The sequence below is a fragment of the Desmodus rotundus genome, chromosome 5, assembly GCF_022682495.2.
Source record: "Desmodus rotundus isolate HL8 chromosome 5, HLdesRot8A.1, whole genome shotgun sequence".
Lineage (NCBI taxonomy): Eukaryota > Metazoa > Chordata > Mammalia > Chiroptera > Phyllostomidae > Desmodus > Desmodus rotundus.
In genome coordinates, this window is record NC_071391.1 from 151570735 (window position 1) to 151597065 (window position 26331).

Sequence of the window (26331 nt, forward strand, 5' to 3'; positions counted from 1 at the left end):
TTCACTGATGCACGCAGCAAGCTTTACTGACGGCCTGTAGGGCCAGGCAGGCTGTGCACACGCACTCAGGGGGCTGTGAGGGGGAGGGCAGGGGAGGCACTGGTACCCTGTTGTTCTGAGCTTCAGCTTGGGGCCTGGCTGAGTAGACGGCTGACACGGTGCAAGTCAGCCAGTTTCATTCAGGCAGCACCTTTTCCAACAGAGGACCTGCCCCAAATGGGAAATGCTGGGGTGTAAATGAAACACGCACACATGTGCACGCACACATGCGCGCACACACACACGTAAGACATTAGTTTCAGGGGGTGGAAAAGGCAAAGGAGGGTTTGGTCTTAAAACTTAAAAGAGGTCTTAGAGACAAAGAACAAGGGTGTGTGCGTTTATGACGTCTTACTTTCCCTGGAAAAACACTGCGTCATGGCTTTTGTGACTTTATTTCTTCCAACTAAGAAACACATTGAGGGAAACAAAGAGGGTGCAACCAGAGGCGGGGGGCTCGAGGACGGGTTACCGCCAGCCAGCTCAAGTGTGGGTTCCAGACGGGGCTCGCAAAGCTGCTGTGTGAGCAGACCGTTGCCATGAAGACATTCCGAGTGGCTTCCAGGAAGCGGCCCTGTGTGCTGACACGCGTGTGGACAGAGCAGTCTGGCTGGCCACCTCTCAAGACTGGTGTTTCCTAGAGCTTTCCATTGGCAAAGGCTGCCTCCTGGAACTGAGGGACAAAGGTTTTGAAATAAGCCCTGGTGGGAAAGAGGGGGAGAAAAAATTGTGGTTAGCACAAACAACTTGAAAAAAGCGCAACTCAGAGCTTTCAGCCTAACTCAGAACAGTTGTTATTTATTGTCCATGTGTCTCGGGTCGGATTTTCCTTCCTGCTGATGCAAAGCTTTCTGGATTTTTCCAAGGGAGGTGCATGCACTTCACTGTTGTGCTATCTCGTGTGGATATTTAAAGGGCCTGTACAAAGACCTTCCTGGCTGCCAATTACTCTTAGACATCAGTACTTAGGCTCTGCCTGCCGTTTCCCAGGCCAAAGACAAGGCTGTCCAAACTACAAGCCAGAGACTGCCCAGGCCAACTGCACAGTCGTCGTCGTGATCTAGAATATTAAAAGGGCTGCACTTTTTACTCAATTGGATATTCACGCAGACAAAGAGGTTCTAATAAAAAGGATTTCTAAGTGATCCATGGTCTCCAATTATTTCCAAACATATGAGGTCTGTCCAGAAGAAGTCCAGCCATTGTTAATATAATGAGAACAGTTTGTGCAACATCGATGTAGCTGGGCAGCCAAGGAGAGTGGACTGGGATGTGCATGAGTGAACAATGATAACTTCACTGTACTAGTCAGTGGAAGTGGTAGATGCCATTGGGTAAGCATGTGTCCTGTGTGGCTGTGGCATTCAAAATGAATGAATGATTAGAGCAACGAATCTGCATCAAATTTTGTGTTGAGCTTGAACAGTCCTCTGCAGAAACTATTCAGATGATTCAGAAGGTCACAGCTATGGGCAACGGGTGATTGGCAGCTCCATCATGACATCGCGCCCACTCATGCATCACGTCTTGTGCAGTTTTTTTTGCAAAACATCAAATCACCCAGGTGACTCAGTCTCCCTACAGCCCAGATTTGGAGTCCTGCAACTTCTGGCTTTTCCCAAAACTAAAATCACCTTTGAAAGAGAAGAGATTTCAGACTGTCAATGAGTTCAGGAAAATAGGACAGCACAGCTGATGGAGACTGGGAGAACTGTGTGAGGTCCCAAGGTACCCACTATGAAGGGGACTGAGGTGTCACTGTCCTATGTACAATGTTTCTTGTATCTTTTTCAATAAACGGTCTCTATTTTTCACAGTAGATGGCTGGAGACCTCTGGACACACCTTGAACATGCAGCTTGGTCTCCTGGAAAGACAGCTGGGTGGGTATCAAGAGAATCTTCCCCCGTCAAAGACGTGATCTGGGGCAGACCCGCCTGCTGTTGGGCTTCTCTGGCACCCAGGTTCGAATCTGTAGAAGTGGGGTCTGCACATGCATCGGTTCAGGGGCCTACTCTGTGCAGGCCCTCCGTGAGGTGCCCGGGGCTGCGAGATGATACAGATGTGGCACCTGCCACCCAGGGATCTCCGTTTAGAGGAGGAGACAGACACAAATGTAACACCAACTGAGGTGGAGGGGAAATGAGGCACTGACCCGGGGTAATCAGTGCAGGCGGAGGTACGGTAGGCGTAGGCGTTACAGGGGTTCTAGGAGAAAGACACAGCAGAACAGTGGCTTGGGGGCATGGGACAGCTCGCTGAGAGCTAAACACAGTAAGTGCAGGGGAAGAAGCCGGACAGGTCAGAGTGGGCAGCCCACGCCCTTGTCACCTGGGTTTGCGAGAGGCCAGGAGAGCCTCCTGAAGCCCATTTTCTTTAGGCTGCGGTTCTAACAGGCTCGGGTTCCAGGCCCCCGGGACAGTAGGAGCACCAGACAGACCCCGAGAGGCTACCTGGAAGACAGCAGGAGGCCGTGAAAACTCAAACAGGGATCCCCCAGCAACTCAGTGGGCAGGGGCCATCCCCAGGTCATAGTGCTGAGCCGTTACAGGTGACCCCTGACCGTCTCCCCTCCCCCAACACCAAGTCCACGGAAACAGGTATTTGAATTTCACCCCTTCGCTCTGGCTTTCTCAGTCCTAGGCTCTGCTGCCCTTGGCAGCGCTGAACTGTTGGCTCCCAACCCTGGAAGCGCTCCTTTGTGCGACACCACACCTTACGGATCCCCTTCCCCACGCTCAGATGGCCTCCCCACCCTCCACCCAGCGTCCCCCCAACTCACAGCCTGGCACTCTGTGATTTTCCTTTTCTGGCTCCACAACACATTACAAACTGTGCCCTCCCCTTATCCTCACTTTGAGAAGCTAAGAAAACTGAGGATCCTCTCCCAGAAAACTGCTGGTAAGTCTCTCCACCGAGACATTACTTGCAACGGGGGGATGTCCCAGACCCCCTGAAGCCCATGTATAATCCAGTGTTTGACCCTCCGCCCCTCACCATCCAGCCACCTGCTCTTCCCTCACACATGCCACCTTTCACCTCTGGGCTTCAGTCATGCTCGGGCCAAACACCCTTGTCCTCATCGAGGCTTCCCCCATCACCAGGGATCTCTCCCTGCACGTAGACACTGTGTCTCCCAGGCATCTGTCACATGCGCGCACGTCTTACTCGCCGGGCTGCTGCCAGCCCTGGAAAGCAGTCAGCAAGTCCGTTCTCGGGGCCCCACAGGCCTGCCCGCAGATGGCACACGGCGGGGCCTCTTGGACTGTAGTGAAGGTAACTACCGAAGGCTGCCTGTGTGCAAGGAGTAAGCTGTCTGGGCCCGCCCATTATATGCTGTTTAAGAAGCAGGGAGACAGCAACCCCAGAGAGCAGGCAAATGTAACATTTAGGTACTGAGGAAGAAAACGCAGCCCACTCTCATGCTTCCTGCCATGAGGAAGAAAGACAAAGCCCCCTCCTTCATCCACATCTTGCTCAACATGGCCCTGAGCCGGCTGAACTTTCTCCATGACTTAAGACCCCAGAGCCCTAACCCACTCACTGCACCACGCCACAGTGGTCCTCACGGGAAGGGGGACTGTGACTGGGTACGAAGTGCCCTAGACCTAGAGTGAGACGCCCTGAGCTCTGTTTCCCCATGGTGAGGAGGGGGGACAAGCCCACCGTGATGTGACGCTTGCAAGAGACAACGTGCAGGAGCAAAAAAGCAGTTTAGTTTTTCCTTGGAAACTTCTGGGGGAAGGGGCTGCTGCAGTGCAAGCTCCTTAGACCAAAAGGTCTTGGCGAGAGGGAGCAGGCCTGACAGCAAGCTCTTTCCTCCTTCAGAAAGTTCTGAAGTTTCCTGTCCTGTCCTGGGCTTCCCCTGCCAGGGCCAACTGCGTGACCTGGAGGGGAAGCTGTGTGGAGAAGGGCTGTTCCCAGGCACGATGCCACCGGCATCCGTCGGTGACTGCCTCTCAGTGGTCCTCAGGAGGCCAGTCACGGGAGGGGGAGGAGGTAGGCAGGCAAAATGACAATGGCTCCCACCCATGGAGAGATTTTTCTAAAGCGCTCTTTTCATTTATTTCACTTTTGTATTGGAGAAAATGGACAGCTTCCAGGAGCATATCTTGCCATAGGCATTAGTTACGTCACCTTTTAAAAACTCTTTGACCCAAAGACAAAGTGGGTGATGCAGGGTGGGGAGGGAAGGACCCCTCACCCCCCAGGAGCCGGCCAAGGTGGCCGGCCAGGCCCCTCACTCTCCTCACACTGGAAGGGAGCTTACTTTCAGGTGGCTGGAGCTCAGTGTGCTGCAGGACAAAGGCTCCGACCCTCTTCACTGAGCTTGGTCCCTTTGCTCTGGTTCTGTAAAACCAGAACCCAGGCCAGTCCAAGGGTCTTGGGCTGGGAGAGCAGAACGGAAAGAACGGGCCCCAGAGTGCAGCCGGGTGGGTTTTCCACTAATGGGAGCAGCACTGGCCTCTGTCCAGGCCTCAGTGCACGGGCAGAGCAGGGGCAGGGCTGAGGCCCCCTGAAGCACAGGTCAGGGACCGAGGTGCTCAGAGAGTCTACTCTTCCGGACCTCGGGTCCAGGGGTGAGTCTCTTCCCTGCTCTGGGCTCATGTACAAAATGGGGAGCTGAGCTGGATGACCTCCAGGGCCCTGCAGGCGGCAGGCTGTGAGGGACAGGTAGTGTGGTGGGGGCTCTGCAGCCCCCCACACCTGGGCTCCAAGCGGGGCCCTGCTCCTCACTGGTGCTATCACTTGGGCAAGCAAGTCACACACTTAGTTTTAGTTTCATCAACTCTAAAGAGGAAAATAATGCCTGCTTAAAGGGTGATCCTCCGGGGACTACATGAGAGGGTCCCAGTGCCTGTCACAACAGACGATCAATAGATGTTGACTGTCACCAAGCTGCGTCTGAGAGGGCGAGGCCATGCATCTGAGGGGACAGGCAGACCTTGTGTGGAAAGGGAGGTCCCCAGGGCCATTGCCCTCAGTTTGTCCTTTCCCTGTGGCTTCTTGGGTCACTCTGCACTTATATGGAGCTGACAGATGGAGGCACAGGGATGGCCAACCTTGGGGATGAATGTCCAGCCAGTCATTGGGACACTGTGCATCTCTTGAAATCCAGTCCAGAGCTGCTAGTGACATACTATGGCACCTAAGGATGAGCTCTGCAGTGAGTGGCACCTGCACGCCGGCACGTGCAAACTGGCAGGTGTGCTCTGGTGTGAGGCTCTGGTCAAAGGCTTGGTCAGGGAAGAGGCTGAAGCTGTGGACGTTTAAGAATCATGGGGCTCTGCCCTGACTTGGGTGGCTCAGTTGGTTAGAGCACTGTCCTGATGCGCCAAAGTTGCAGGTTCGATCCCCATTCAGGACACATGTAAGAATTAAGCAATGAATGCATCAGTAAGTGAAACAACAAACTGATGTTTCTCTCTCTCTCTACTTTCTAAAATCAATAAATAAAAACAAACAAAAAAAAATCTTGGGGTTCTGACTACCCATGATGGGAGTATTGAAACTGGCCTCAAACAGATCTTCTACTGTCCAGGATAGCATGTGTCATAAAGGAGAGAAAGTGGGGAAGTGGGAAGCACATTGAACCATGAGGCACAAGACGTGGGTTCTAGTCCAGGCCCTGGCTTGTTATGTCATCAGAAACTGGGACTCAGTTTCTTCACCTGTAACAAGAAGATTTACACTTGATGATCTTCAAGTGCCACCCAGGTATGGTTCTAAGATATCCATGTGACCTTGAGTAAGCCACTTGACCTCACTGTCTTGACTCTTCATCTGTTAAATCAGGGCGCTAGCCGAACCCAGGGTCCGGCGTGTCGTACATGGCAGCAGTATGGGGAGGTGGGGTGGCAGTTGTCATTTTGTGGGACACCTTTTCACAAACGGGACAGGGTTAGTGATGAGCACTGCAGAGCACCGCAAGCAGTTCATCAGTGTGTGTGGGGGGGTCCGGCCTGCCGCTCTCAGCCCTCCCCCGAGAGGAGGCCCGCAGTCAGGAAGCTCACGGTAAGGTGTCCTAGAGACAGTGTGTGAGAAATTCAGTAGTCCGAGTGCTTTGGGGAAGGGGTTCTGGGGGCACCGAAGAGAGTTACAACAGGAGGCCATCAGGAACCTCCTCAAAGGCCTTGGGGGGGAGGCGGTTAGAAATCTTTGTTCAAAAGGTCTCATCAACAGGGATTTTCCCTACTGGAAGCACAGTTCTTAATTAAGTGGGGCTTTTCAAAAGAATAAAAATCCATGCAGTCTGAAAATCTGAATCAAAAAAGCTTTAAGAAAGTGAAAATAAAAACAGGCTCTACCGCGTGAAGAGGCTGGGGACTCTGGGCGAAGGGAAGGAGCCACACGAGGCAGGCTGTGCACACAGCTGGGCTCACAGAAGTGCATTCTGGCCAGTGCGGCGGCAGCCACTCTGCCGTTTTGCCCGTGGGAAAGCGAGCTTCTCGAGAAGCTTGGTGAAGACGCTTGCCCAGTGTCGTTCTGGTCCCAGTGCCACTGGAGCACAGCCACATGGAGGGGAGCCTGTGGTCTTGCTGCCCTTAGCCTCCCTTACTCATGACTTTTTATTTTGCAAGAGCCTGAACAACTGCCGCCTTCCAAAACAGGACCCAAAGTAGACTCGCTCTGGAATTCAAAAATGCTTTTCTCTGGGCAATCATAAGATGAGCCTTATGATGCCTCCCAGAGTCAGGCCGACGTGGTGGCAGGGCGGGCGGGAGAAGTGGTTCAGGGACACGACCCTCATTGTCAGGAAAACGAGAACATATAAATCAAGTCAGAATTCATTCTGGCAAATAGAGGTAAGTTCCAAAACATCTAAGGCTCATTTCTTTTTCCAGTTTTCTTCTGCAGTGGTGACTTCAACTGGCACATGTTTTCAATCACCCATATGAAAACCGATTGCGGTCTGAGAAATCAAGCAGCCTTGTAAATAGTGTAAGTCAAGTCCTGCTAATTATTCCTCGTGGTCTCGCCTCGTCTGCATTGTCCTGAACGGCCACTGTAAATAGTGACTCATCTGGGGTTACTCTCCCCACGTCAAAGGGGTCATCCTGGCAATAGGATCTCCACAAAGAGACCGGTTCTACTTCAATGCCCTTCACCCCAAGCCCTCTGAAGGCCCCCTTGCAGACCTGGCACCATGGGAGTTTTTTGTAGCTGTGCCCCGGGCCATGTCAGCCTGGCTTTAGGAACAAACAAGAGCTTGTAACTGGTTCACACACTCAGTCTCCCTACATGCACCAACCCCTGAGCAGGCCCTGTTCGTTTTTAGGGGGCCCAAACTTACAAAACAAGTAAGTCAACATACTTGGGATGCAAAGGCTTGATATCTTACTGAGAACAAAATATCAGAGCTCAGTGTCAGGGAGTGGCCCTTGTCCTCAGCTGGAACCAACCTCCCCTCTGCTGAATTCCATGGCACACAGGGCCACCGACCTCAGGCCCAGCCACGGTCGGCCTCGAGTCTGAGATGTTGAGGTTGGTGTCTAGACTACGTCTTACACAGCTCAGGCTCCTCGCCTGTGATATGTCTGAGACCATAGTCTCAGTATGTGTTGAATTAAATCAAAAGCTGTTTAGGAGGACTTCAACCAACTGGGATCCATTTCTAGACATCAAAGTATTGGGATGAAATCTGGCTTCGTCTAAATCATAGGGTATTTTTAAATGCTTTTCTAAAATGATCAAAATTACCTAGTAGTTCTCTCTCCTCCTGAGGCACTCCAAGGAGGCCACCTGGAGCCTGGCCAGTTCCCCTGGGCTGGAGCTGCTTGCAGCCGGCTTCTGCAGCTGCAGGGGCCGGGCCCTGCTCCCAGGGGCTGCTGGCAGCTCTGCTCCCTGGACATTATCGGTGAAGTGTATGGTGGCGGGGGGAGGAGGGCAGGAGAGGGCCAGCCAGCCAAGTGAGAGGGAGGGACAGGGCTGTCCTCACAGGCTCCTGAGCCTCCCCCAGCCCCAGGGCTGCCCCCCTCCTCTGGGCTCCATCTCTGTGCGCATGTGTCTGTTGTGTCCCAGCCGCTCTCCCACACCCCAGCAGAGGCTCCTTCGTGACAAGGCCCATTGTCATGTTTACCCATCTCTGCACCCTACCTTCGAGTATACTGCCCAATGCACAGCAGCTCAGTATTTCTCAAGCAAATGGAGACATCTGGCTTATTTAAAGAGAACTTTAGAATTGTAGAGTTTTGTAACAGAAAGAAACCTCAGAGTTCATATAGTCCAATCATTACTGAGAAGGGAAAGCTGAGGGCCAGCGGTCGACCGTCACTCTAATGCATACAATAATGCCGGCGGTTAGCACAGGTCTCCTCTGTGAGCTCACTGAGGCCAGAGTTTGGGGAGGGCTTGGCCTTAAAGCCCCTGGTGCTCACCTTCCTTGGGGCTCCGCAGCAGGAGAATGTAAAGTTAGTGCATGCATGAATGAATGAATGAAGGCCTCCCAGGGGCTGACCTAAGACCCCAGCGCTAGCAGGCAGTCTGAGCCAGTCTTCCCTGTCTCCTTACTCTCAGGCTGATGCCATTTCCATCATGAACCTACCTTATGAGAGGCTGGGAGGAAAAGGAGGTGACAGTGTGGCCACTGAGAAGGGATGGGTCCTGGGGTGAGGGGTCATCTGAGATGATGGCGGGCACCTGGCTGGGCTGAGGCCAGACAATAGGTGCAGGGAACTAAGAAGCATGGTGCTGCCTGGGGCCTGGGACCCCAGAGCAGAGCCACAGTCCAGTGCTCATTTTGCTTCCCCATCTGCACCTGCCAGGTGTGACTCAGGTGGCAGGTACCTCGGCAGCGGGGAACCTCAAGTCCTCTGCTCCTGCAGCCCACCTGCACTGCGCTGCCAGGGAGAAGATGGTCGCCTGCTGGCGGTGGTGAGTCACTGCCAAGATCACCAACTACCCTCTCCTTCTTAGTCAGCAAAAGGGGAAAAACCAATGGATGGACCTCAAAGAGGAAGTGCTCAGGGTCCCAGCAGAGCTGACCAGGCGGAGTGTGAGTCCTGGCTAGTATGGGGTCCAGCACCCAAGTCCCACTCTGGCGGGGAGGTGCCTCAAGGCTTCTGCTCAGCATTGCCAGGCAGCAGCCTCCACAGGAAAGCACCAGACCCCCAAAGAACTGACAAACCGCTTAGGAGATCAACTCTTTGGGGTATAAAACCATCCTCCCCTTCCCAGAGAGTCCCCCTGAGGCTTTTGAGTATTGTTTGCCTGGCTACAAATCTGGTTTCTCCCCTGGACCTCAGCATCGAGAGGCTGCAGCTCACGTCTCCCATGGCAGCCCGGGCCCCTGCCGGCTGCCTTTGGGGCACAGCGTGTGGTCACTCCAGCACTCTGGGTATTCCCCCTCCTAGCCGGGTGTCCACAAAACCCCTTGGAGATCTAGAGGAGGGGCAGCGAGAACAGCCATAGTGACTCTTCTTTTCACTCTAATCTCCCAGCCTGGCAGCTGAAATAATCTCCCCAGATGCCTGGCTTTCTGGGCCTATAGGTGGAAAAGCAGCAATTCCAAATAAAGGAACTCTTCCATGGGAGAGAAAACCAGGGGCCCACCCTCCCTGGTGAAGTGCCAGGCCCTCCCCAGGGGCTGGGCGGGGGCGTGGGGAAGGTCCATGGCAGGCTGGCAGGAGGAGGCAGAACTGAGGGCAGGCAGCGCACCTTCAGGGTCCTCTCGATCACACTGAGGTGCACTGCAGAGGGTGGGGCGGGCACTCTGCCCTGTTGGTCCGCGGGGCTCACTCCACTCGGCACAGGCCCAGGGCCCCCACACATGCTGTGGACAGGTAGCTCTGTGGCCCCATGTGCCAGTCACAGAAAGGAAAGGAGGAACACATGCAGTGCAGATGAATGACAGCCACACGCGGTGCCAGACAGGCTTGTTCGCATGGTGGGTGTGGCCCACAAGTGCTGTGCACTCAATCCAGTGGGTCCGGAGCAGCATGGAAATAAGATTCCATAAAAGCAGAGTATATCACACGTGGCAAGGATGAGCCATTTTTTGTGAAACGTTTGTTTCAGTTACACATACTGGGTTAGCATATAAAATGCACGTCTTCCTGTGGATTGTGGGAAAGTCTGGAAGCCAGGAGTGTAAAGGAAGGGAGGTGCCTAACACATGCCAGACATCACGGGATTTGCTTTTATCCATGTTATTTTATTCTTACTCCGCTGGTAGGCCTACTACCAGTTAGGTATCATTCTCTCTCTTTTTGCCAATGAGAAATCTACGATTCAGAGATGCAAAGCAACTTTTTGAAGATTATGCATCTCATAGGTGGCAATGCTACTGATGATCCAGAGCTGCTCGACCTCAAAGCGCGCACTGTCTCCACCCAGCCAGGACTTCCGGTGGGGAGAGCACTGGAGGGTGAGTGGGGAGTCCAGGGCTCAGCTTTCCGATTCACTGAACGACATTGAGTCACTCCTCCATTTCCTCATCTACACAATGGAGCGAGACAGGTGATATCTAAATTTTTTTGATGTGGTGATCCTCCCCCTGCCCGAACATCTAAGCTATTTTTCAGTTTCCTCCATTAAAACTGGAATTACCAACAGCCTGGTAGTGAACTTCGAGAGCTGTTTCCTGCCAACTCCTGTTACCCCTACACTTGTTCTTACAACCCCTTCTGGATAGAGGCGTGGACTGCTATCTCATCCCTCTCCAGGGGCCTGTTCAGGGTGGCTTTTCAGTAGAACTATGACTGTGATAGCAATGGACAGCGGGGATGAACTGACTTCCCTCTTGCTCGTCCACCTGCTTCCTGATGGTGCTGACTCACCCTGGGAGAGTGAGGCCAGCCTTGGGTGTCTGGGAGGAGGGAGAGAACGAGTGTGAAGGGCACGTGCAATCTGCCAGCAGCGTGCGGGAGGCGCCGTAAGTGTTCTCCAAATAATGGGCCCCAGAAGGTCCCTGTGACATAAAAGCCCCCCGTCTGGAAAGTGCTGTAAAATGGCAGGTATTGTAATCCCAATGTAACTGAGCTACGCACTGGAAATGGGGAGGCCGGAGCTGTGGTTCTGGCTCCACTCCTTACTTACTTTGCGACCTTGGACAAGCACCTCTCTGCTCTGTGTCCCAGAGGCCTCATCTATAAAGTGAAGGGCTGGCTTCCAAGTTCACTTCCAGGTCTAATATACTATTATCCACTACTCTTATTATTGCTTTGGTATCAATCCAACCACTTGAGCCAGAGGCAGTTTCTGAAGTGGAAGCAGTAATTAATAAATGACCCTTCCCCTGTGCTTTGCTACAGGGGTGCCCTCAGAAACCTTGATAATCATCATCAGAGGCATTATATGTGTGAGGTTCCTATACATCCCCCCTTTGTCTCCAGAGAGGACCTCAAGGATGGATGGCCAACAGCCATCCTGGCCTTCTGCCTTCCATCCTTCAGAGCACTCGACAACCAAAACCCCACTCATTCGTGGTTGGCTCCTATGCTAGTAAAGGGCTGCTTCCTGCAGGGGCCAAGGGACAGATCTGAGCAGGGAGCTCATGCTGACCCTGGTCAGGTGTCGATGGCTTCACTTCCACAGCCATGGGCCAAGCCCTCCTTGGCCAGCTCCTTCTTCCTGCCATCGCTCTGGGACAACCACAGCGAACTTTCTGCCTGGGGTTCGACCTCTTTCCTCTCAGAGTTAAAACAGGGCATTATCCTACAGGCCAGACGTCTAGCACCTTTAATGACAATAATAATAATTTGCATTTATACAAGGTCTTTCATCAAGGGAATCTTAAAGTATATCACAAACAATAATTAATTCCCTTTTGCAACTATGGGAGCCAGCTAAGTAGGAGTCCCTCCAGTTTGCAGGTTAGGGGTACTTTCCTGAACCATGTAATGTGTTGGGGGTCTTCCTGTCTACCCCACACCTACCCACCCTCAAGGTCTGGCATGAGCATCAAGCCCCCCACAGAGTCTGCCACCGCCAACCTGGCCCAGTCACTTGTCCTGCCTCTGAAGCTCCCCAGCATGGACCGCTGAGCCGCTCATTTGGTACTAATCAGACACTCACAGTTGGAAGAGATCTTAGGATCTTGTCCAAGACAGGACTTGCCCTAACAGCACTTCGAGAGGAGAGCCTCCAACCTCTGCCTGAGTATCTTTGGTACGGGACAGCTCATCACCTAAAGGCATTGCTAAGTTACAATGTTCTCCCTTCTCCTGAACTGAAATCCGTCCCCTGGAAACTCCCACACACAGGCCTCACTTTTGCCGTCTTTAACAAACCAATCCTACCCAAGTGGTCTGGGGTTGCTGGTTGGTTTCTCTAGTATACACGCCACTTGCTTCTGTGGTCAGCCTTGGGGAGAGATTGGCAGCTCACACCTGCCGAGGCTCAGTGGGGCCTTGTGAACTGAGGGGAGGGGGCAGCATGTGAGGCCTCCATCATGTGCTCTGAGCTCTGAGGCCAGGCTGCCATCCTGCGCAGTGCAGGCAGATGCTCCCTGGGGGTTGCTGGCGCTGGAGCCTTGGGTCCGCCCAGCTTTAAATGTAGCTCTTTAGATTCCCCACCTCTGGTGTGGATACCAGAGGCTTCTGTGACCATTTCTGGGGGTTGCACCCCAGGGACACAGAAATACCCTGATTTTCTGCTGAATGATTGACTGGCCAAATGAATGAATATCCTTCTTTCTTTCCTAAGTCTATTCTGAAGTCTAGGCAATGACTGCCAATTGCAGGGACCGGTTTTGGAGACCAAGCCAGACCATAACTTCTTTAGTTCTTCTTTTTCACCATTCTTTATTAGAGTAAATACTTGGTGCTAAATTTCAGCACAGGACACACTGAGCTGGGCTGGGAACCAACACGAGGACACATGCTCCGTGACCATCCTCTTCTCCAAGGAGTTGGAGGCGAGAGGCCTCAGGATGGGGGCAGGGCCAGAGGGGCCAGTGAAATCGTCTACAATTTTATTTCAAAAAGCTGGATCCTCTGGGGAAACCAACAGCTCCCTCAAAGGATTCTGGGTCCTTGCTAGTAGCTTTATGCCTGAAGAGATAGCTGCGCCCCTCTGCCCGAGTACACCGTGTAGGTGAGATTTTTCTTGCAGTGGCTTACACCGGAGGCTGTTGTTTCCCTGAAACCCCTGCCCTTGTGGGCACCAGGTTTGGCTTATATTAATGGAGCCTCATTCTGCTTTGATTTCATGTGGTTCCAGCTTTCCAGCCTAGAATCGGGGAGTACCATTTTTGGCTTGGGTTTGACCTGGGTCATTGATCCAGGGGATCCTTGGGAGAAGAAAAATGGATCAGGTGGGAACCTGCTAGGGTCGTTCATTCTCTGGCAAGGAGCACACCCTATAGCCATTCCCACCTGTTCGGAGGTGAGAACATGGACACTGGAGTCAGAGAGAACTGAGTTCAGATGCGGCTCTGTCACTTAGTAACTTTGTGTCTCGGGAAGTTACTTCCTGAGTCCGCATGTATTGTGTTTTCCCTCCGATGGACCCACAGGACCGACAGGGCTGTTGTGAGGCAGCGGTGCCGGGACATGGTAAGAACTCAAGCCGCGTTCGTTTCCTTTCCTCCCATCCTCCACTTGTTTCTCATAGCTGCATAAACACACTATGACAAGCCCCCACATCACATTAATGCGACAAAGATTTACAGACTAGCGCCTGTTTACGAGGAGGCCTGGGACGCCTGGACCGCGGCCTGGACCTAGTAAGGATTAATAGTTGTTGCATGAGTAAATAAACTAAACTACCTTCATACTCGGTATCTGATAATATGCTTTCAAAATTACCTCATTTTTCAAGCAACAATCACATCTATGAAACAGAGGCACGTGGTAAAAGCCAGAAACAAGTGGCAGCACACGCCAGCCCCAGAAGATCCTCTGTGACTTCTGTGGCCACAGGCTTAGGGCAGGAAGGGCATGGCTCTGCGGACCCCACGTTCCACTAGAAGGACCCTGCTGAGTGCTACTCCCAACCCATGCCTGGCCATAGCATCTGTAGCTAAAAGTGAGGGCATTATCGAGAGCTTGGTGACTGAGAGTAGTACGTTTTTAAAACTGAAAACATTTGCTAACTGGGAGAGTTCTTTCCCTCAGGCCCCAGGCCCCTGAGGCCAGCTAGCGTTCAGAGCTATTCCCCAGTGTGGACTCCACTGGGCTCCCATCACCTTTCCTGTGGGCTGCCAGCCTCCCTCTCATCTTTCAGGGCACACAGAGAAGCGCTCCTGTCCACAGGGCTCTCACCGTTCCTTAGCTGGGCACTCCGCACGTTTCAGAGGCTCAGAACCTTGACGACTGACTACATTCCCTCTTGGTGCCAGTAGCCTTTTGGAACCAAGAAAGGGGACAGGAAATAATGTTGAGTTCTCAGCTATGATAGGTCCCAGCCTTTCTTCTGTCTCAATCTTCTAGCCTCTGAACTGCTCAGAACCGCTGACAGATGCAGAATGTAAAGGGTGAGTTAGGAGTCTTTCAAAATGTGCGCACATGGCTGGCCCAGATGCAATTTCAGTGTCAGCGGAGAGTTGGGAATCAGATCTGACCACGCAGCCGTCTCACCCACGGAGAGCTCTCAAAACCACTGACAGCACGCCCTGCAGAGTGGTGTCTCGGCAGTGTCATCACCACGCACACCGGGCAGCGTGTAGCCCTACGCCCCGGGGGTGAGGTCAGTCCCACCACCTCGAGCTTGTCTATTCTGGACCTCTGAAAAGACATTTCTTTGGGCTGTTGCATGTCACCTTTGAGATACAACTGTATAGAAAATCATGTGCATTCCTTAAGCTGAGCCAGTTTTAGGTCAGAGGTTGGCAGAGAAGAGCCAGGACCTGAACTAGAGCAGGGCCTACAGTGCCTGCTGGGAGAGGCCCCAGCCTCCGGGCACCCGTGTTCTCTCCCTGAGACTCTGAGCTGCTGGCCTCAAACGCCAAGGCCGCGCAGAGTCACCCTGCTGTTGGCTGGCAAGGCTCCTGGGCGAGGACCCCACAGACTTCTAGGACGCCAGGGGTCAGGAATGGCCGCTGCAGTTGGGAGTGCAGCTTCTGCCCTGCGCAGAGGGTCTGGCCTGGGAGCCAGTGACGCTGAAACCTAGGCCCCACTCTACTCACTGAGCTGTGTGCTCTCCCAGGGCTAGGTGCCCAGAAAAAGGCACAGGTTTTCCTTACACAAAGCTATTAGTTGAATTCTGCACCAACCCAAGGGGGCACCTTTTACCAGTTTGCACAAAAGTTCTTTATAGGCCGGGGGGGACTTTGCTAAGAGGACTGTTTGATTCTGTGTTCCGGTTTCCCTATGATGCGTCTGGAACATGGGTTTGGGATGCATGTCACCGGGATACTAATTTTATAAATGAAAAGATTAGAAAGACAAGCTCTTTCCTAGTCTCTGCATTTGAAAGGCATCTTCAGGACTCATTCTTGTCCTTCTCACCCGTCACCCACCTACCCCGCCACTCCAAGCTATCCCTGCCCCATCCACTGCTCTGGCCTACAGACTGAGGCAAACACAGGCTCTCAGGCAGCGTCTGGCTCCCTTTCCTGTCACAGTTGTCAAGCAGACAAATCAGTGCTCCCTTCCACGTATATGCAAATGGGTGGCCCACCTCGAACCATGCTGCCGGATGAAGTCAGACCTCCATGGCTGCAGTGTCTTTTTTCAAAATGGGCGGACACCATGGATACAGAGCCATCAGATCAATAAACAAATACAGACATACAGCAAAGTACACCCCCGCCCTCTGCAGATTTCAACAATCTGAACGCAGGCTTGGAATGGAACTACCACAGAGGGGAGAGAGGCCCCGTCTAGTTGGCTCTCCTTAATTACTTCAGGAGCGCTGGCTGCAAAAGAACTGCCACAAGGCCAAAGTCCTAGAAAGTGGGACTTGAAAACACTGCGGATTAGCTAGTCCAGAGATTAGTGACCTTTTCTGTAAAGAACCAGATCGTAGGTATTTTCAGCTTAGCAGGCCAAATACGGTGTCTCCACGATGCTTTCCTTGTAGTGATAGTGGCCATGCTTAATTTGTAAGTGAATGGGGGTGGCTGTGTTCTGGTGAAACTGTACTTATAAAAACAGGCAGCTAGCTATATGTGTGTGCCCTTAGGCTATTGTTGGCCAGTTCTTTATCTAGTTCAACCCTCTCTTTGCAGAGGAGGAGTGAAGTGATCCCTTCACAGCCTAAGGACACACCCAAGACCACCAGAGACCAAAGCCTGCATGGCTGGGCAGGAGGAGCAGAGGTGTGGCCGCAGCCGTGCAGCCACCCATGCAGTAGGCCAAACTAGCCCCCGGGCTAGCTGCAAGTGGGAAACCACAGGCTAAAATCTAATGGGATGGGGGAAGACAACCCTCAGAGATGTGACTGACAGTTATATCCTCTTAAGTATATGTTGCTAATGGTCATTCGTCAGTAGACTCAGGCACAGCCTTAAAGTGTCTCTGGGGAAGCTGGAGAAAGGGGGAACAAGGACCTGGAAAGCCACCGGCACTGGCCTGTGCACAATGTAGGAGAAAAACAGCACACTCATTTTCTCCAGTCAGCTGCTAGTTCGACAGCTCACAGCGCACGAGGGTCAGAGAGGACAAACCCTCTCATCCAGGGCTGGGAGCAGGTTGTTTCGGCTGTCGAGCATGTTCAAAACAAGTTTTCTTGGTCCCATGACAAGTTGTGGCAAGAACAAGAAAATAAAAAGAGTGGAAGATCCCATGATCGCCGCTCCGGGCTTCCACGTGGGCTGGCCCTGCCTGCAGCGTCAGGCTTGCTTTCAGAGTGTGCAGATAAACCCCGTCTTAGGGCTAATGCCGCCTCGCCAGCAACACCATTAATAAAGTGATTCCTCTAAGAACTCTCTGGCAGCTGGATAATCATTCTAGTCTGAGAGGAATAGGTCAAAGTCACTCTTAAGCCCAAGGGCGCTGCTCTGCGCAAACTACGCCCTGCTTTATTTTAATTTTCACCTCATGGTCCACGGGTCAATTATTCCTCTGAAACGCAGGTTAAAAGCCATCTGCTCTGAGGTGGATTTTTCCACCTCAACCGCAGAACACTTGGTCAGGGTGGGGCAGGGATCCGCATGGAGGCACCCAGGGGGAGGGCCAGGATCACGCTGGTCTTAGTGCCAGGATCTCCCTGCCGGCAGTGGCCTCGCTCTTAAGGGCTTAACAGACTCCAGCCGAAGGAGAGGCCACGTGGGGCTGCGCCAAAGGACGCGCGGCGAGTGGAGATCTGGAGACCACTGTTACCAAGTAATCCAGAGAAAAGCCTCAGAAATCCGCCAAGCGAGTGTGGCGGGAACTCAGACGCACTAGATGATTACTGAAGAGTCCGGAGAGGCAGACCCAGACTTCAGTTCAGGCTAAATTCTGGAGAGCTGTGTGGCCTCGGGCCCAGCACTTTCCTCCGCTGGGGCCCTCAGACTCGGCAGGGCCGGGCAGTCTCGGTCAGTTACCATCATGCCTGCTGCTGTGGCCGCCCCAGTGTCGCACCGCGGGGCAGTTAAAGTTCCTGGGAGCAACTCTGCTCTTATTCCACGACACAAGTTGTCAGACCACAAAGGCTTTCTCCGTTCTGCCAACTGTCTGAATGTTCCGCAGGAAGAGGGCCAGGGACATGTGAAGACTGGGACAAGACTCCCCAGCCCTCTGCCCTCACCCCCGAACACATACAGTGGCACCAGCATTTAATGTCTCTCCCAGGAAGTGATGTGAAGACACGGCTAAGGTCTGCTGTGCAGGGCCTTCATCCCCCGACAGAGAAGCCAGGGAAGGGACGGATATACTACACTAAGTTATTTTTCGTTTGCCTGAAATTCAAATGTAACTGGGCATCTTGAGTTTTCAATTGCTAAAACTGGCAGCCCTGGCCCTGGAGAACAAGAGTGGGTTTTCAAAGCCCTGGGCATCGAGGTGGCCAATACAGGGTGAAAGGGGCCAGGACAAACATTCCTTGATAGTGTTCCACAAGCGTGACCGTAGTACTTAGTTCTTCCTGCCTTTCTTAGTATTTTTCCAAGGCCAAGAGGACCTACTATGATTTACCTATCTCCACCAAGGTAGATCATTGTATCAATATACAATTTGTTCATTTAAAAAAAACCTCATTGCCTACATAAAAAAAGACAGAATGTCTCAGCATGGCAGTTAGTAACAATAGTGAGCATTACTGGAACACCAACAATATGCCAGGCATTTTACGATCACTTTTGCATTTAACAGTCCCAGTGCCCTGCGAGAGAGGACTGTTTATCCTCCTGCGCAGATAAGGAAACCAATGTCCACAGAGGAAACAAAACACTACAGAAAACGGTAGCACCAGAGTTTGAGTTCTGGTTGGTTTGATTCCAGAGCATATTCCCTCCACTTCGCAGCACTCGGCCCACCTGCCTGTCCTTCCCTTTCTCTGGCCTCGTATACCGCCCCCTCCTCAGTGCAGCCTGGCCCAGGAACCCCGTGCAGCCTGGCCAGGGAACCCGTGCCTCCTGGCCGCAGGGCACTCTGCTCCATCAGGCAGGAGTCTCCTCCCTCCACCTCTGCCCATCAAATCCTACCCACCCTCCAACGTCAGCATCCTTGATCTCAGGAAACAGACATCCTCTCCTTTCCTCAGGACCCCTGCTGCGTTTCACCTGCACTCTGCACGAATTGCTGCCTTAATATAGTGTTATTTATACAGAATTTTCACCTCACCTCTGGTTCAGCAAAGGTGGGGAGTAAATCCAAGACATCACTTAACGTGGTGCCTAATACCTAATTTGAATTCAAAAAACATTTGCTTAAGGAAAGAATGAATACATGGGAAAAGGGCTGGGGATCTGGGCAGAACCTGATCAAAACACTTGTCACTACAAACCCACACTGGGGCACACCAAGCCCGAGTGTCAACAAGGCAGAGCGCTTGGGGACCCCAGAGCTGAACAGACAGCTGAGCTCAGCTGCCTGGCGAATTGGGGTAATTCAGGCCATCAATCTGAGGAAGACAGACAGGGTATTTTGACAGCAGAATACCAGTCTAAAATTTAGAAAACTGATGTATATTTTCAGTTCCTGTGCTAATTTGCTCTGTGACCTTGGACCAGTCACCTCACTTGGTGGGGGGTGCTCAGTTTCACAATCTGTGAAGTAGGTGTAATGCAGGACCTGTCTCCTGGGGTTGTTATGAGAATTACAGGAGGTAGGACACACAAAGCATTCACAGCTGCGCTGGTGCAGTGTGCGCTCAGCACATTGTTATTACCATCTACAAGGTGATTGGGCTTTGTGGGTGGGGCTCTTCAGAACGGGGGATGAGTTTTAGCACCTGGAGGGCAGCACCTTGAGTGTGTGTGTGTGTGTGTGTGTGTGTGTGTGCGCGCGCGTGTGTGCCGCTGTGGCCTCCCCAGTGCTTTGCACGTACTCTGTATGTAGTGTAGGTCACTCTAAGATGTTTGCAGAATGAACCACTAGCAGTAACATAACTGCAGAAACCATTGTTACACTTGATACTTATAATCAAGACTCTTCTGAAGTCTGTTCTCCCGACTGCCCTGGCAGCTCTCCCTGGCAACAGAGCCCTGACCACCCAGGGCACGCAGGGGGCAAATCACTCTTCTCCTCAGAGGTGGCTCTGGATTAATGACTACCCCAGATCACCCCAGCCTCACTTCTGCTTTCTTGGCTTCCATTTTCCATTAGGCATGACTAAGCGCCAGAGGTTCTGTCTGTCTGGGAAAATAGGAGTCACTGGAGTTTTTCGTCCTCCTGTCAATGTGCAGCCTTCCTGCTGGTGCAGTGGCGGCTGGGAAGCAGTGTCTTTCCTTCGGCCTGCTCCATTGCCACATCCCTTTTCTTCTTCTGCACACTGATTCTAGTGATAAGTTCGGCCACAGGAGTGTTTCCCTCCCCTTGCAGGCAGGTACTCAGCGCCAGGCCTTTATACTCTCAGGAGAGCTATTTTTGTTCAAGAACACCCTGGGCTTTCCCCATGGCCTCCGCAGCCCTCAGCCTCCCGAATGAGCCACCCATGGGCAGGTGGATGGGTGTGTGTGTGCAGAAATGCGAACTGCAGCCCTAGACTCCACTGTGCTGCTCCTGCGAGCGAGGGAGCAGGAAACGGGCTTAACAAAGGGAGGCGGTCAGAGGTAGCTTGGGTTTGGCTCTGGACCAGTGACCGGGGGCAGAGGGTTCTAATCTTAGTACTGACTGTGTGGCCTTGAACAAATCCTTCCAGGAAATGAAAATGATGAATTGAGTGTCAAGTGTATGCCAATCACTGTATAAAGGGTTTGATAGCATTATTTCCTAATTTGCACCACAATGGTTAATGCTTACCACACTCAGCCTTGGCCGTGCTAGATGATCTCTAATGGTCTTTTCTGTTCCAAGTCCTGAGACTAGCCCCCAGTGTCACACTTCCTAGATGCATGCCTGCTCGGTCTCCCAACTTAGCCCTGCTATTGGCTGTGGATTTTGCATATCACTGGAGTAGTGGTAACTGCCCCCAAATCTGCTTCTGGTTTTGCTCACCTCTAGAAAGCTTCCAGTTCAAAAGTCATGAATTCAGTGCATTTCCGCAGGCGGCCCCCGTGCTGAACGATCTGACAGCAGACAAGAGAGAAGCCCGTTTCTACAGAAGCAAGACCTCAGCTCGTCACTAACGATGTGCACAGAGTGGATGGTCCTGATTGTTCTCTGAGGCTCCCTTTTCCCCCTGGAATTCATGCCTTAACGAGACGTGATAGAAATAAACACTTGGCCCCCCTGCCTTGGCTGGACTCCACATCACACACGAGAGCCCTGAGCAGCCCTGGCGGCATCTGTCAGAACCCAACACGCACATCTGAACAGTCAAGCCCGATTCCCAGGAAGCTGTTTTAACTTGACATCTGAAAATGTGTTACATCTAGAATTGTTTCGCTGGGTGTGTGTTCAGGGCTGTGTGTGCACGTTCCACAGCTGAAGTGCTCTGCAAGTATCAGATGCGGGTTGTACAAAAAATATCACGTACTAGTGTGCTTAATTCCATTTAGAAATGTTTTCAATTCGTGTCTGACCTCTGGCAAGGGAGATGAGATTTTCTCAAGATGAATACAAAAGCACGCTAAACCACCTTAAACACAATTTTCACTTAAAATGCCAGAAACAAATTAAGACTCGGTGATTATCTGCAAATAGCCCAGTACTTTCAGACGAGGGTACCGAGGCCCCGAAAGGTAGAGGGTCTTTCCCAGGATCACACAGCACATCAAGAATGGTGCCAGATGAGACCCAGGTCTCCCGAGTCCCGGACCACTATTCTTAGCACTTTCTTTATTTACTACACATGTCTTCTTCCAACAGTTCAAAGGCAACTCTGATTCCATTAGTGAGTCCATGTTTCTACTGTGGTTTTTTATCATTTTATAAAAATCCAAAATCAACTCCTCTACCCTTTCCTTTCTGACTCCCTAAGACGTCTATTTCCACACGAAAGAACACATATGACCACAACTCACAAACAAGGGGGCAGCTGCACTTGGTTATCACAGACAGTCCCAACAGCCGAAAGGGATCATCAGAACCCAGGCCTGAGCCCTCGGGAGCTCTCACAGGTACCACTGAGTCAACTTCCTCGACAGAGATGTGCCGACCTTCCAGTTATTCTTTCCACGAGCAGCTTCTTCCGGTCCAAGACTGAGACCAGTCAGTAACCCCTAAGCCTGTTTTTCACTGAGAAAGCGGGAAGGACAGGGGTGGGGTGCTGTCCTTACTACAGCCCTCGGAGGGGCCACGGGAGGGAATCACAGGTGCCAGGAACAGAGACAGTGGGCCTGGGAAAGGTCTGCGGGTCCTGCCCGAGGGGGGTGCGGAAGCTGAGACGGGCTGCAAGCGCTCTGTGCCTGGTACAGCCTGAGAGGCTGGTGAGCAGCTCAGCCTGGGATGAGGGCTGTATTGGCAGTAACTGATGGCCATGCTTTTTAATGGAGCTTATCACTTCACAGCAACAGATGTCAGGTTCTAATAAATAACATGTTCTCGCTGACCTACGCAATTTGGAGAGGATGCCTGGACGTCAGGCAGATCTGGATTCCTCCCCATCTCTGTTGCTCTCTCCTCTGAAAGGAAAAACAAACCAAATCCCTTGAAGAGACTTTTTAAAATGATTCTCTTTGAGAGTTCAAGGATCCCCAAATGCCACGTTATTTATCGGCTTTATTTTTCTTCTCACATCTTCCGTATTTCGAAACCCCAGGTCGGATGGGTGAGCTTGCTCATGCAGGAACCCAGGGCAGGCATGTGAGTGGAGGGCGTTGAGGACCTCCACCCTCCTCAGTCCCCTGGTGGGCTCACCCTCACTGGCCCCTTTCCTGTCCTCTCAGGGCACTCCCGCACACCCAGGCTCTGCTGGCTGGGGCCTGGAAAATTCCCTATTCTCTCCTGAGGGGAAGATGAAGTTGGGATTTTTGTAAAGGGAACTATTCCTAAGAAACTCAAGGCAAATCAAAAGAAAACAGAAAACCCATGAATCATAGCAGCAGTTGGGCTTGGAGTTTCTGTCACTAGTCACTAGGGTCTGACCCTGATAGGCCCCTGCAGCAGAGCTTCCCAGGGGCCCAGACTCCCCGCTGTGCTGTCTCTGCGGGGCAGTTAACCTTCCTGCCCAGTGGCTCAGCTGCAGCTGCTCCCCTTGCACAGGGGCTGTGGTCACAGCTGGCCACAGTCCTTAACTTTCTGGTCATCCCCCTACCTTTGGTGTCAGAAATACAGATAGAAAGGGAAGAGATGGGGGGGAGGGGGAGTAAGCCGAGGGAGAGGGAGAGGTGTTGCTGTGAAGTCCGCACCAGGGTTCTCCCTACACCGAGCGGGGTCTGGACACCAGGGCACCAAAGCTGGTTGGGCTCCGGCTCCCTCCGGCTGGCTTACCAAGCACAGGGACTGCTGGACTCGGCCACTAAACTGCGGCAGAGACAACGCATAATTGGAGCTGCCTTAAAGAGCTGCCAACAAAGGAGTGAGTGAGTGATTAACTTCTAGAGAAACAAACACATAGGCTCACATTATAACCACTTACACTTCAGGAACGCCCGAGTCCCCTGGGACCACACTGTGACATACCCTCTTAGAACGGATTTCCATACCATGCTCCCTGGCATCCTGGGGGTTCAGAGGGGCCTCAGAGGCCACAGTAAAGGAGTAGGGATGGGGTACAAACCAAGTGGGGACATCTACTGCCTTCCCCTGAATCAAACAGAGATCTATTTTTGTCTGTTTTATTTAGAGGACTGGACTGAAGCATTTGGCAGCTAATGAGAAGTTTGAAGAAAACAGTATCTTTGAGAATACTAAGGTATCAACAGTGCAAAATAATTTAAATAGTCCAGAATATACCATTTAAAAAATATTGAAAGAGAAAGTTATTCTGCACAAACAACTGGATGACAGACAATGCAAGTGTGCGCGGTGAAGAGCGGCACGTGGGAAATCACCGACTGCTTCGGCAGCACATGGACAGGTTTCCAAATAGGAAAATAGCATCTTTCTGACCTGGAGACCAGAAGGGAAACAACATATGCCTTTGGGAGGTTCATGATGAATTTCTCCCATGTGTGGACCGAGGAGGTATTTTTCAAACATTCTTTAGTAATTCCACTTATATCATAAATTTAATGTGGGACACTGCAGTAGGTGGTTCCCCAAATTAAATTAAATTGCATTCTATGCTAAGAACCTGCTCAGGCCTTTAGGATCAACCTGTACTTTGCACAGTGAAGTCCATGGAAAACTCTCTCCGTGTATTTACAGAGTTATCTGACTAGAAAGAATTACAAAAATCACTTGGTCCACTCTTCTAGGCATCTCCAAAGCTACATAGAGGAGAGCAAGTAGGTAACTAGCGGGTCCAGCTTTTTTTAAGTGAAAGTTGAGTCTATGTGAATTAAACTGCTCAAGGGCAGATTTCCCCCGCTTTTCAAACCAGCTGTGCCGGCACCAGGTAGACACAACCAAGGGGAGCAGCAGCTGTGGATGGGACAGCCCAGAAGTAAGAGGCTCTGGCCAAGTCACTGAAGTTGGGAGACTGTTTACTGGGGTACATGTGAAGACAGCAACGTTGACTCTGCTATCTTTAAAAAAAAAGTCTCTTTCTTCCTCCAGGTGTGAAGATGCTGAGACTTAACGCTGACCGAATGCTCAGCACTGGCCAGGCCCCGTGCTGGACAGTCGCCTACACAGCACCATGTAGCAGGCAGAATTCTGAGATGGCCCCCAAGCTTCTGTGCCTTTGGTTTACACTCCCTGTGTAATCCGCAGGACTGCTAAAATGATGGTTTCATTCCTGTCATTGGGCTATGATACACGGAACAGATGTTTTTAAGGAAGGTAGATTAACCGGTAGGCCTGACCTTACCAAATGACCCTTTAAATCTGGGTCTAGAGGTCAGCGACAGGGAAGTCAGAGAGCAGCAACATGAGAAAGACTGGATGCACTGCTACAGACTTGAGAACGGTGGGGACCACGTGGCACGGAATGGCCCCCAGTTGACAGCCAGCAAGGAAACAGGGACCTCAGTCCTATAGTCACAAGAAACGGAACTCTGCTGACAACCTGCATAAGCTGGGGAGAGGCCCTCAGCCTCAGACGAGAGGGCAGCGCCAGGCAACACCTTGAGTTTGGTCATTTGGGACCTGAACACGGCACCCAGGCATGTTGTCCTGGACTCCTGACCCACAAAAACCGGGAGACAATAACTTGTGATGTTTTAAGCTGTTCAGTTTGGGGCAACTTGTTAACCTACAATAGAAATCACCCCATTTAATACTCATAAAACCCTCTAAACTAGCCTCAACATTTTGTAGATAAGCAGATGGCCTCAGGAAAACTATGAATTTGTCCAAAGTCATACTTGCTGGCCACTGAGGGGCAGAGACGGGTTTTAACAGAGTTCTGTCTTGACTAGGGCCAGTGCTCTTTAAACGCCGCATGAATTCCCTCTCTATATTTACGTCAATCAAGTGCCCGGACTCTGAGGAGAGGGCTCGCCCGTGGGGAAGGGGATGGGGATGCCATCTCTCTGCCTGGGTATGAACATGCCGAGAGGCCAGAGGCCCTGGGCTGAGCCCTGACTCTGCTGGAAGTTAGCTGTTTGCCCGTAGGTAAGTCATTTACCGTATTTTGCAGTGTATAATGTACACTTATTTGCCCAAATTTTTGAGGGAAAAATAAGGATGTGTATTATATGTGGGTATAATGACTACATACCATGGGCATGATAATCCCGTATATAATGCACACAGAAACCGTGGGTGTGCATTGTACACAGCAAATATATGGGTAACCACTGAACCTCAGTATCTTTATCTGCAGGAAGGAAGGTGAGGATTCCCACACTGTACCCCTCACAGGGCTGCAGGGATGGCCCATGGAAGGGTGGCAGGGTGCCTGTAAATGCTGAAGTCCACAGGGAAAGCAGAGGGGCTGGGATGTCACACACCTAGTGTTCTTTTCTGGAAGATGGTGAGTCTCAATGTCCTCTGTATATAGGCCGAATATAGGCTCTTTGATAGTTTGTTCCAAGGAAGACATTTAAAAATAAGTGGTGTTTTTCTATTTTTGAGGGAGAGGAAATGATTCTCCATTATCTTTATTTAGAAATTATAAAATAAAATTAAATTAAATGTAATTTTTCTTTTTTTTTCTTTAATTCTTTATAAGCTAAGAGAACACTAAAAGCCAAAGTAATAACAATGTATTGTGGGATTAATAAAACATGTGAAAGTAAATATACGAGAGTTCAAAGGACAGTAGTCGAAAGTATAAAGAGAATTACACTGTTTTTATACATTATACTTAAAGTATTATGTTAACTCATGCTACAGTATGACATATTAAGGAAATATTATAGTGTATTAATAACTAAAATAGAATACAAAGAGCTATAGCTCAAAAGCCAATAGAAGAGAGAATGGTACTAAAAAATATTCAAATAAATCAAAGGGAAGATTTGGAAGGGAAGAATGAAGGAATAAATAAATAAATGAAATGAGACAACAAATAGCAAGATGTTAGACAAACTCCATCAACTTATTAATTATATGAAATGTAAATGAACCAAATACTCCAATTAACAGTCAGGGATTACCAGACTAGATCACAAAGCAATTTATAAAAGGTTTCTCTGCAATATGAAGATATACATAGGACAAAAGGAGACACGCCATGAAAAAAATAAGCCTAAGAAATCAAGTGCAAGTGTGTTACATCAGGAAAGACTTCAAGTCAAGAAATATTACCAGGAATAGTTGTTTCATAGTGATAGAAAGGCCAATTTATCAAGACATAACAACTCTAAATATGTATGTACCTTAATAGCAAAAATTCA

General features: G+C 51.1%; 1 protein-coding gene across 1 annotated transcript in view; it reads right to left on the minus strand.

Annotated features, from left to right (window-relative positions):
- Positions 1 to 295: 295 nt before the first annotated feature.
- Positions 296 to 26331, minus strand: part of BABAM2 (BRISC and BRCA1 A complex member 2) — a 335445-nt gene continuing 309409 nt past the window's right edge. The window contains exon 12 of the mRNA XM_024552599.4: positions 296 to 740. Coding sequence (XP_024408367.3) covers positions 677 to 740 — 64 coding nt within the window. The 3' untranslated portion in view covers positions 296 to 676. The remainder of the gene's footprint in view (positions 741 to 26331) is intronic.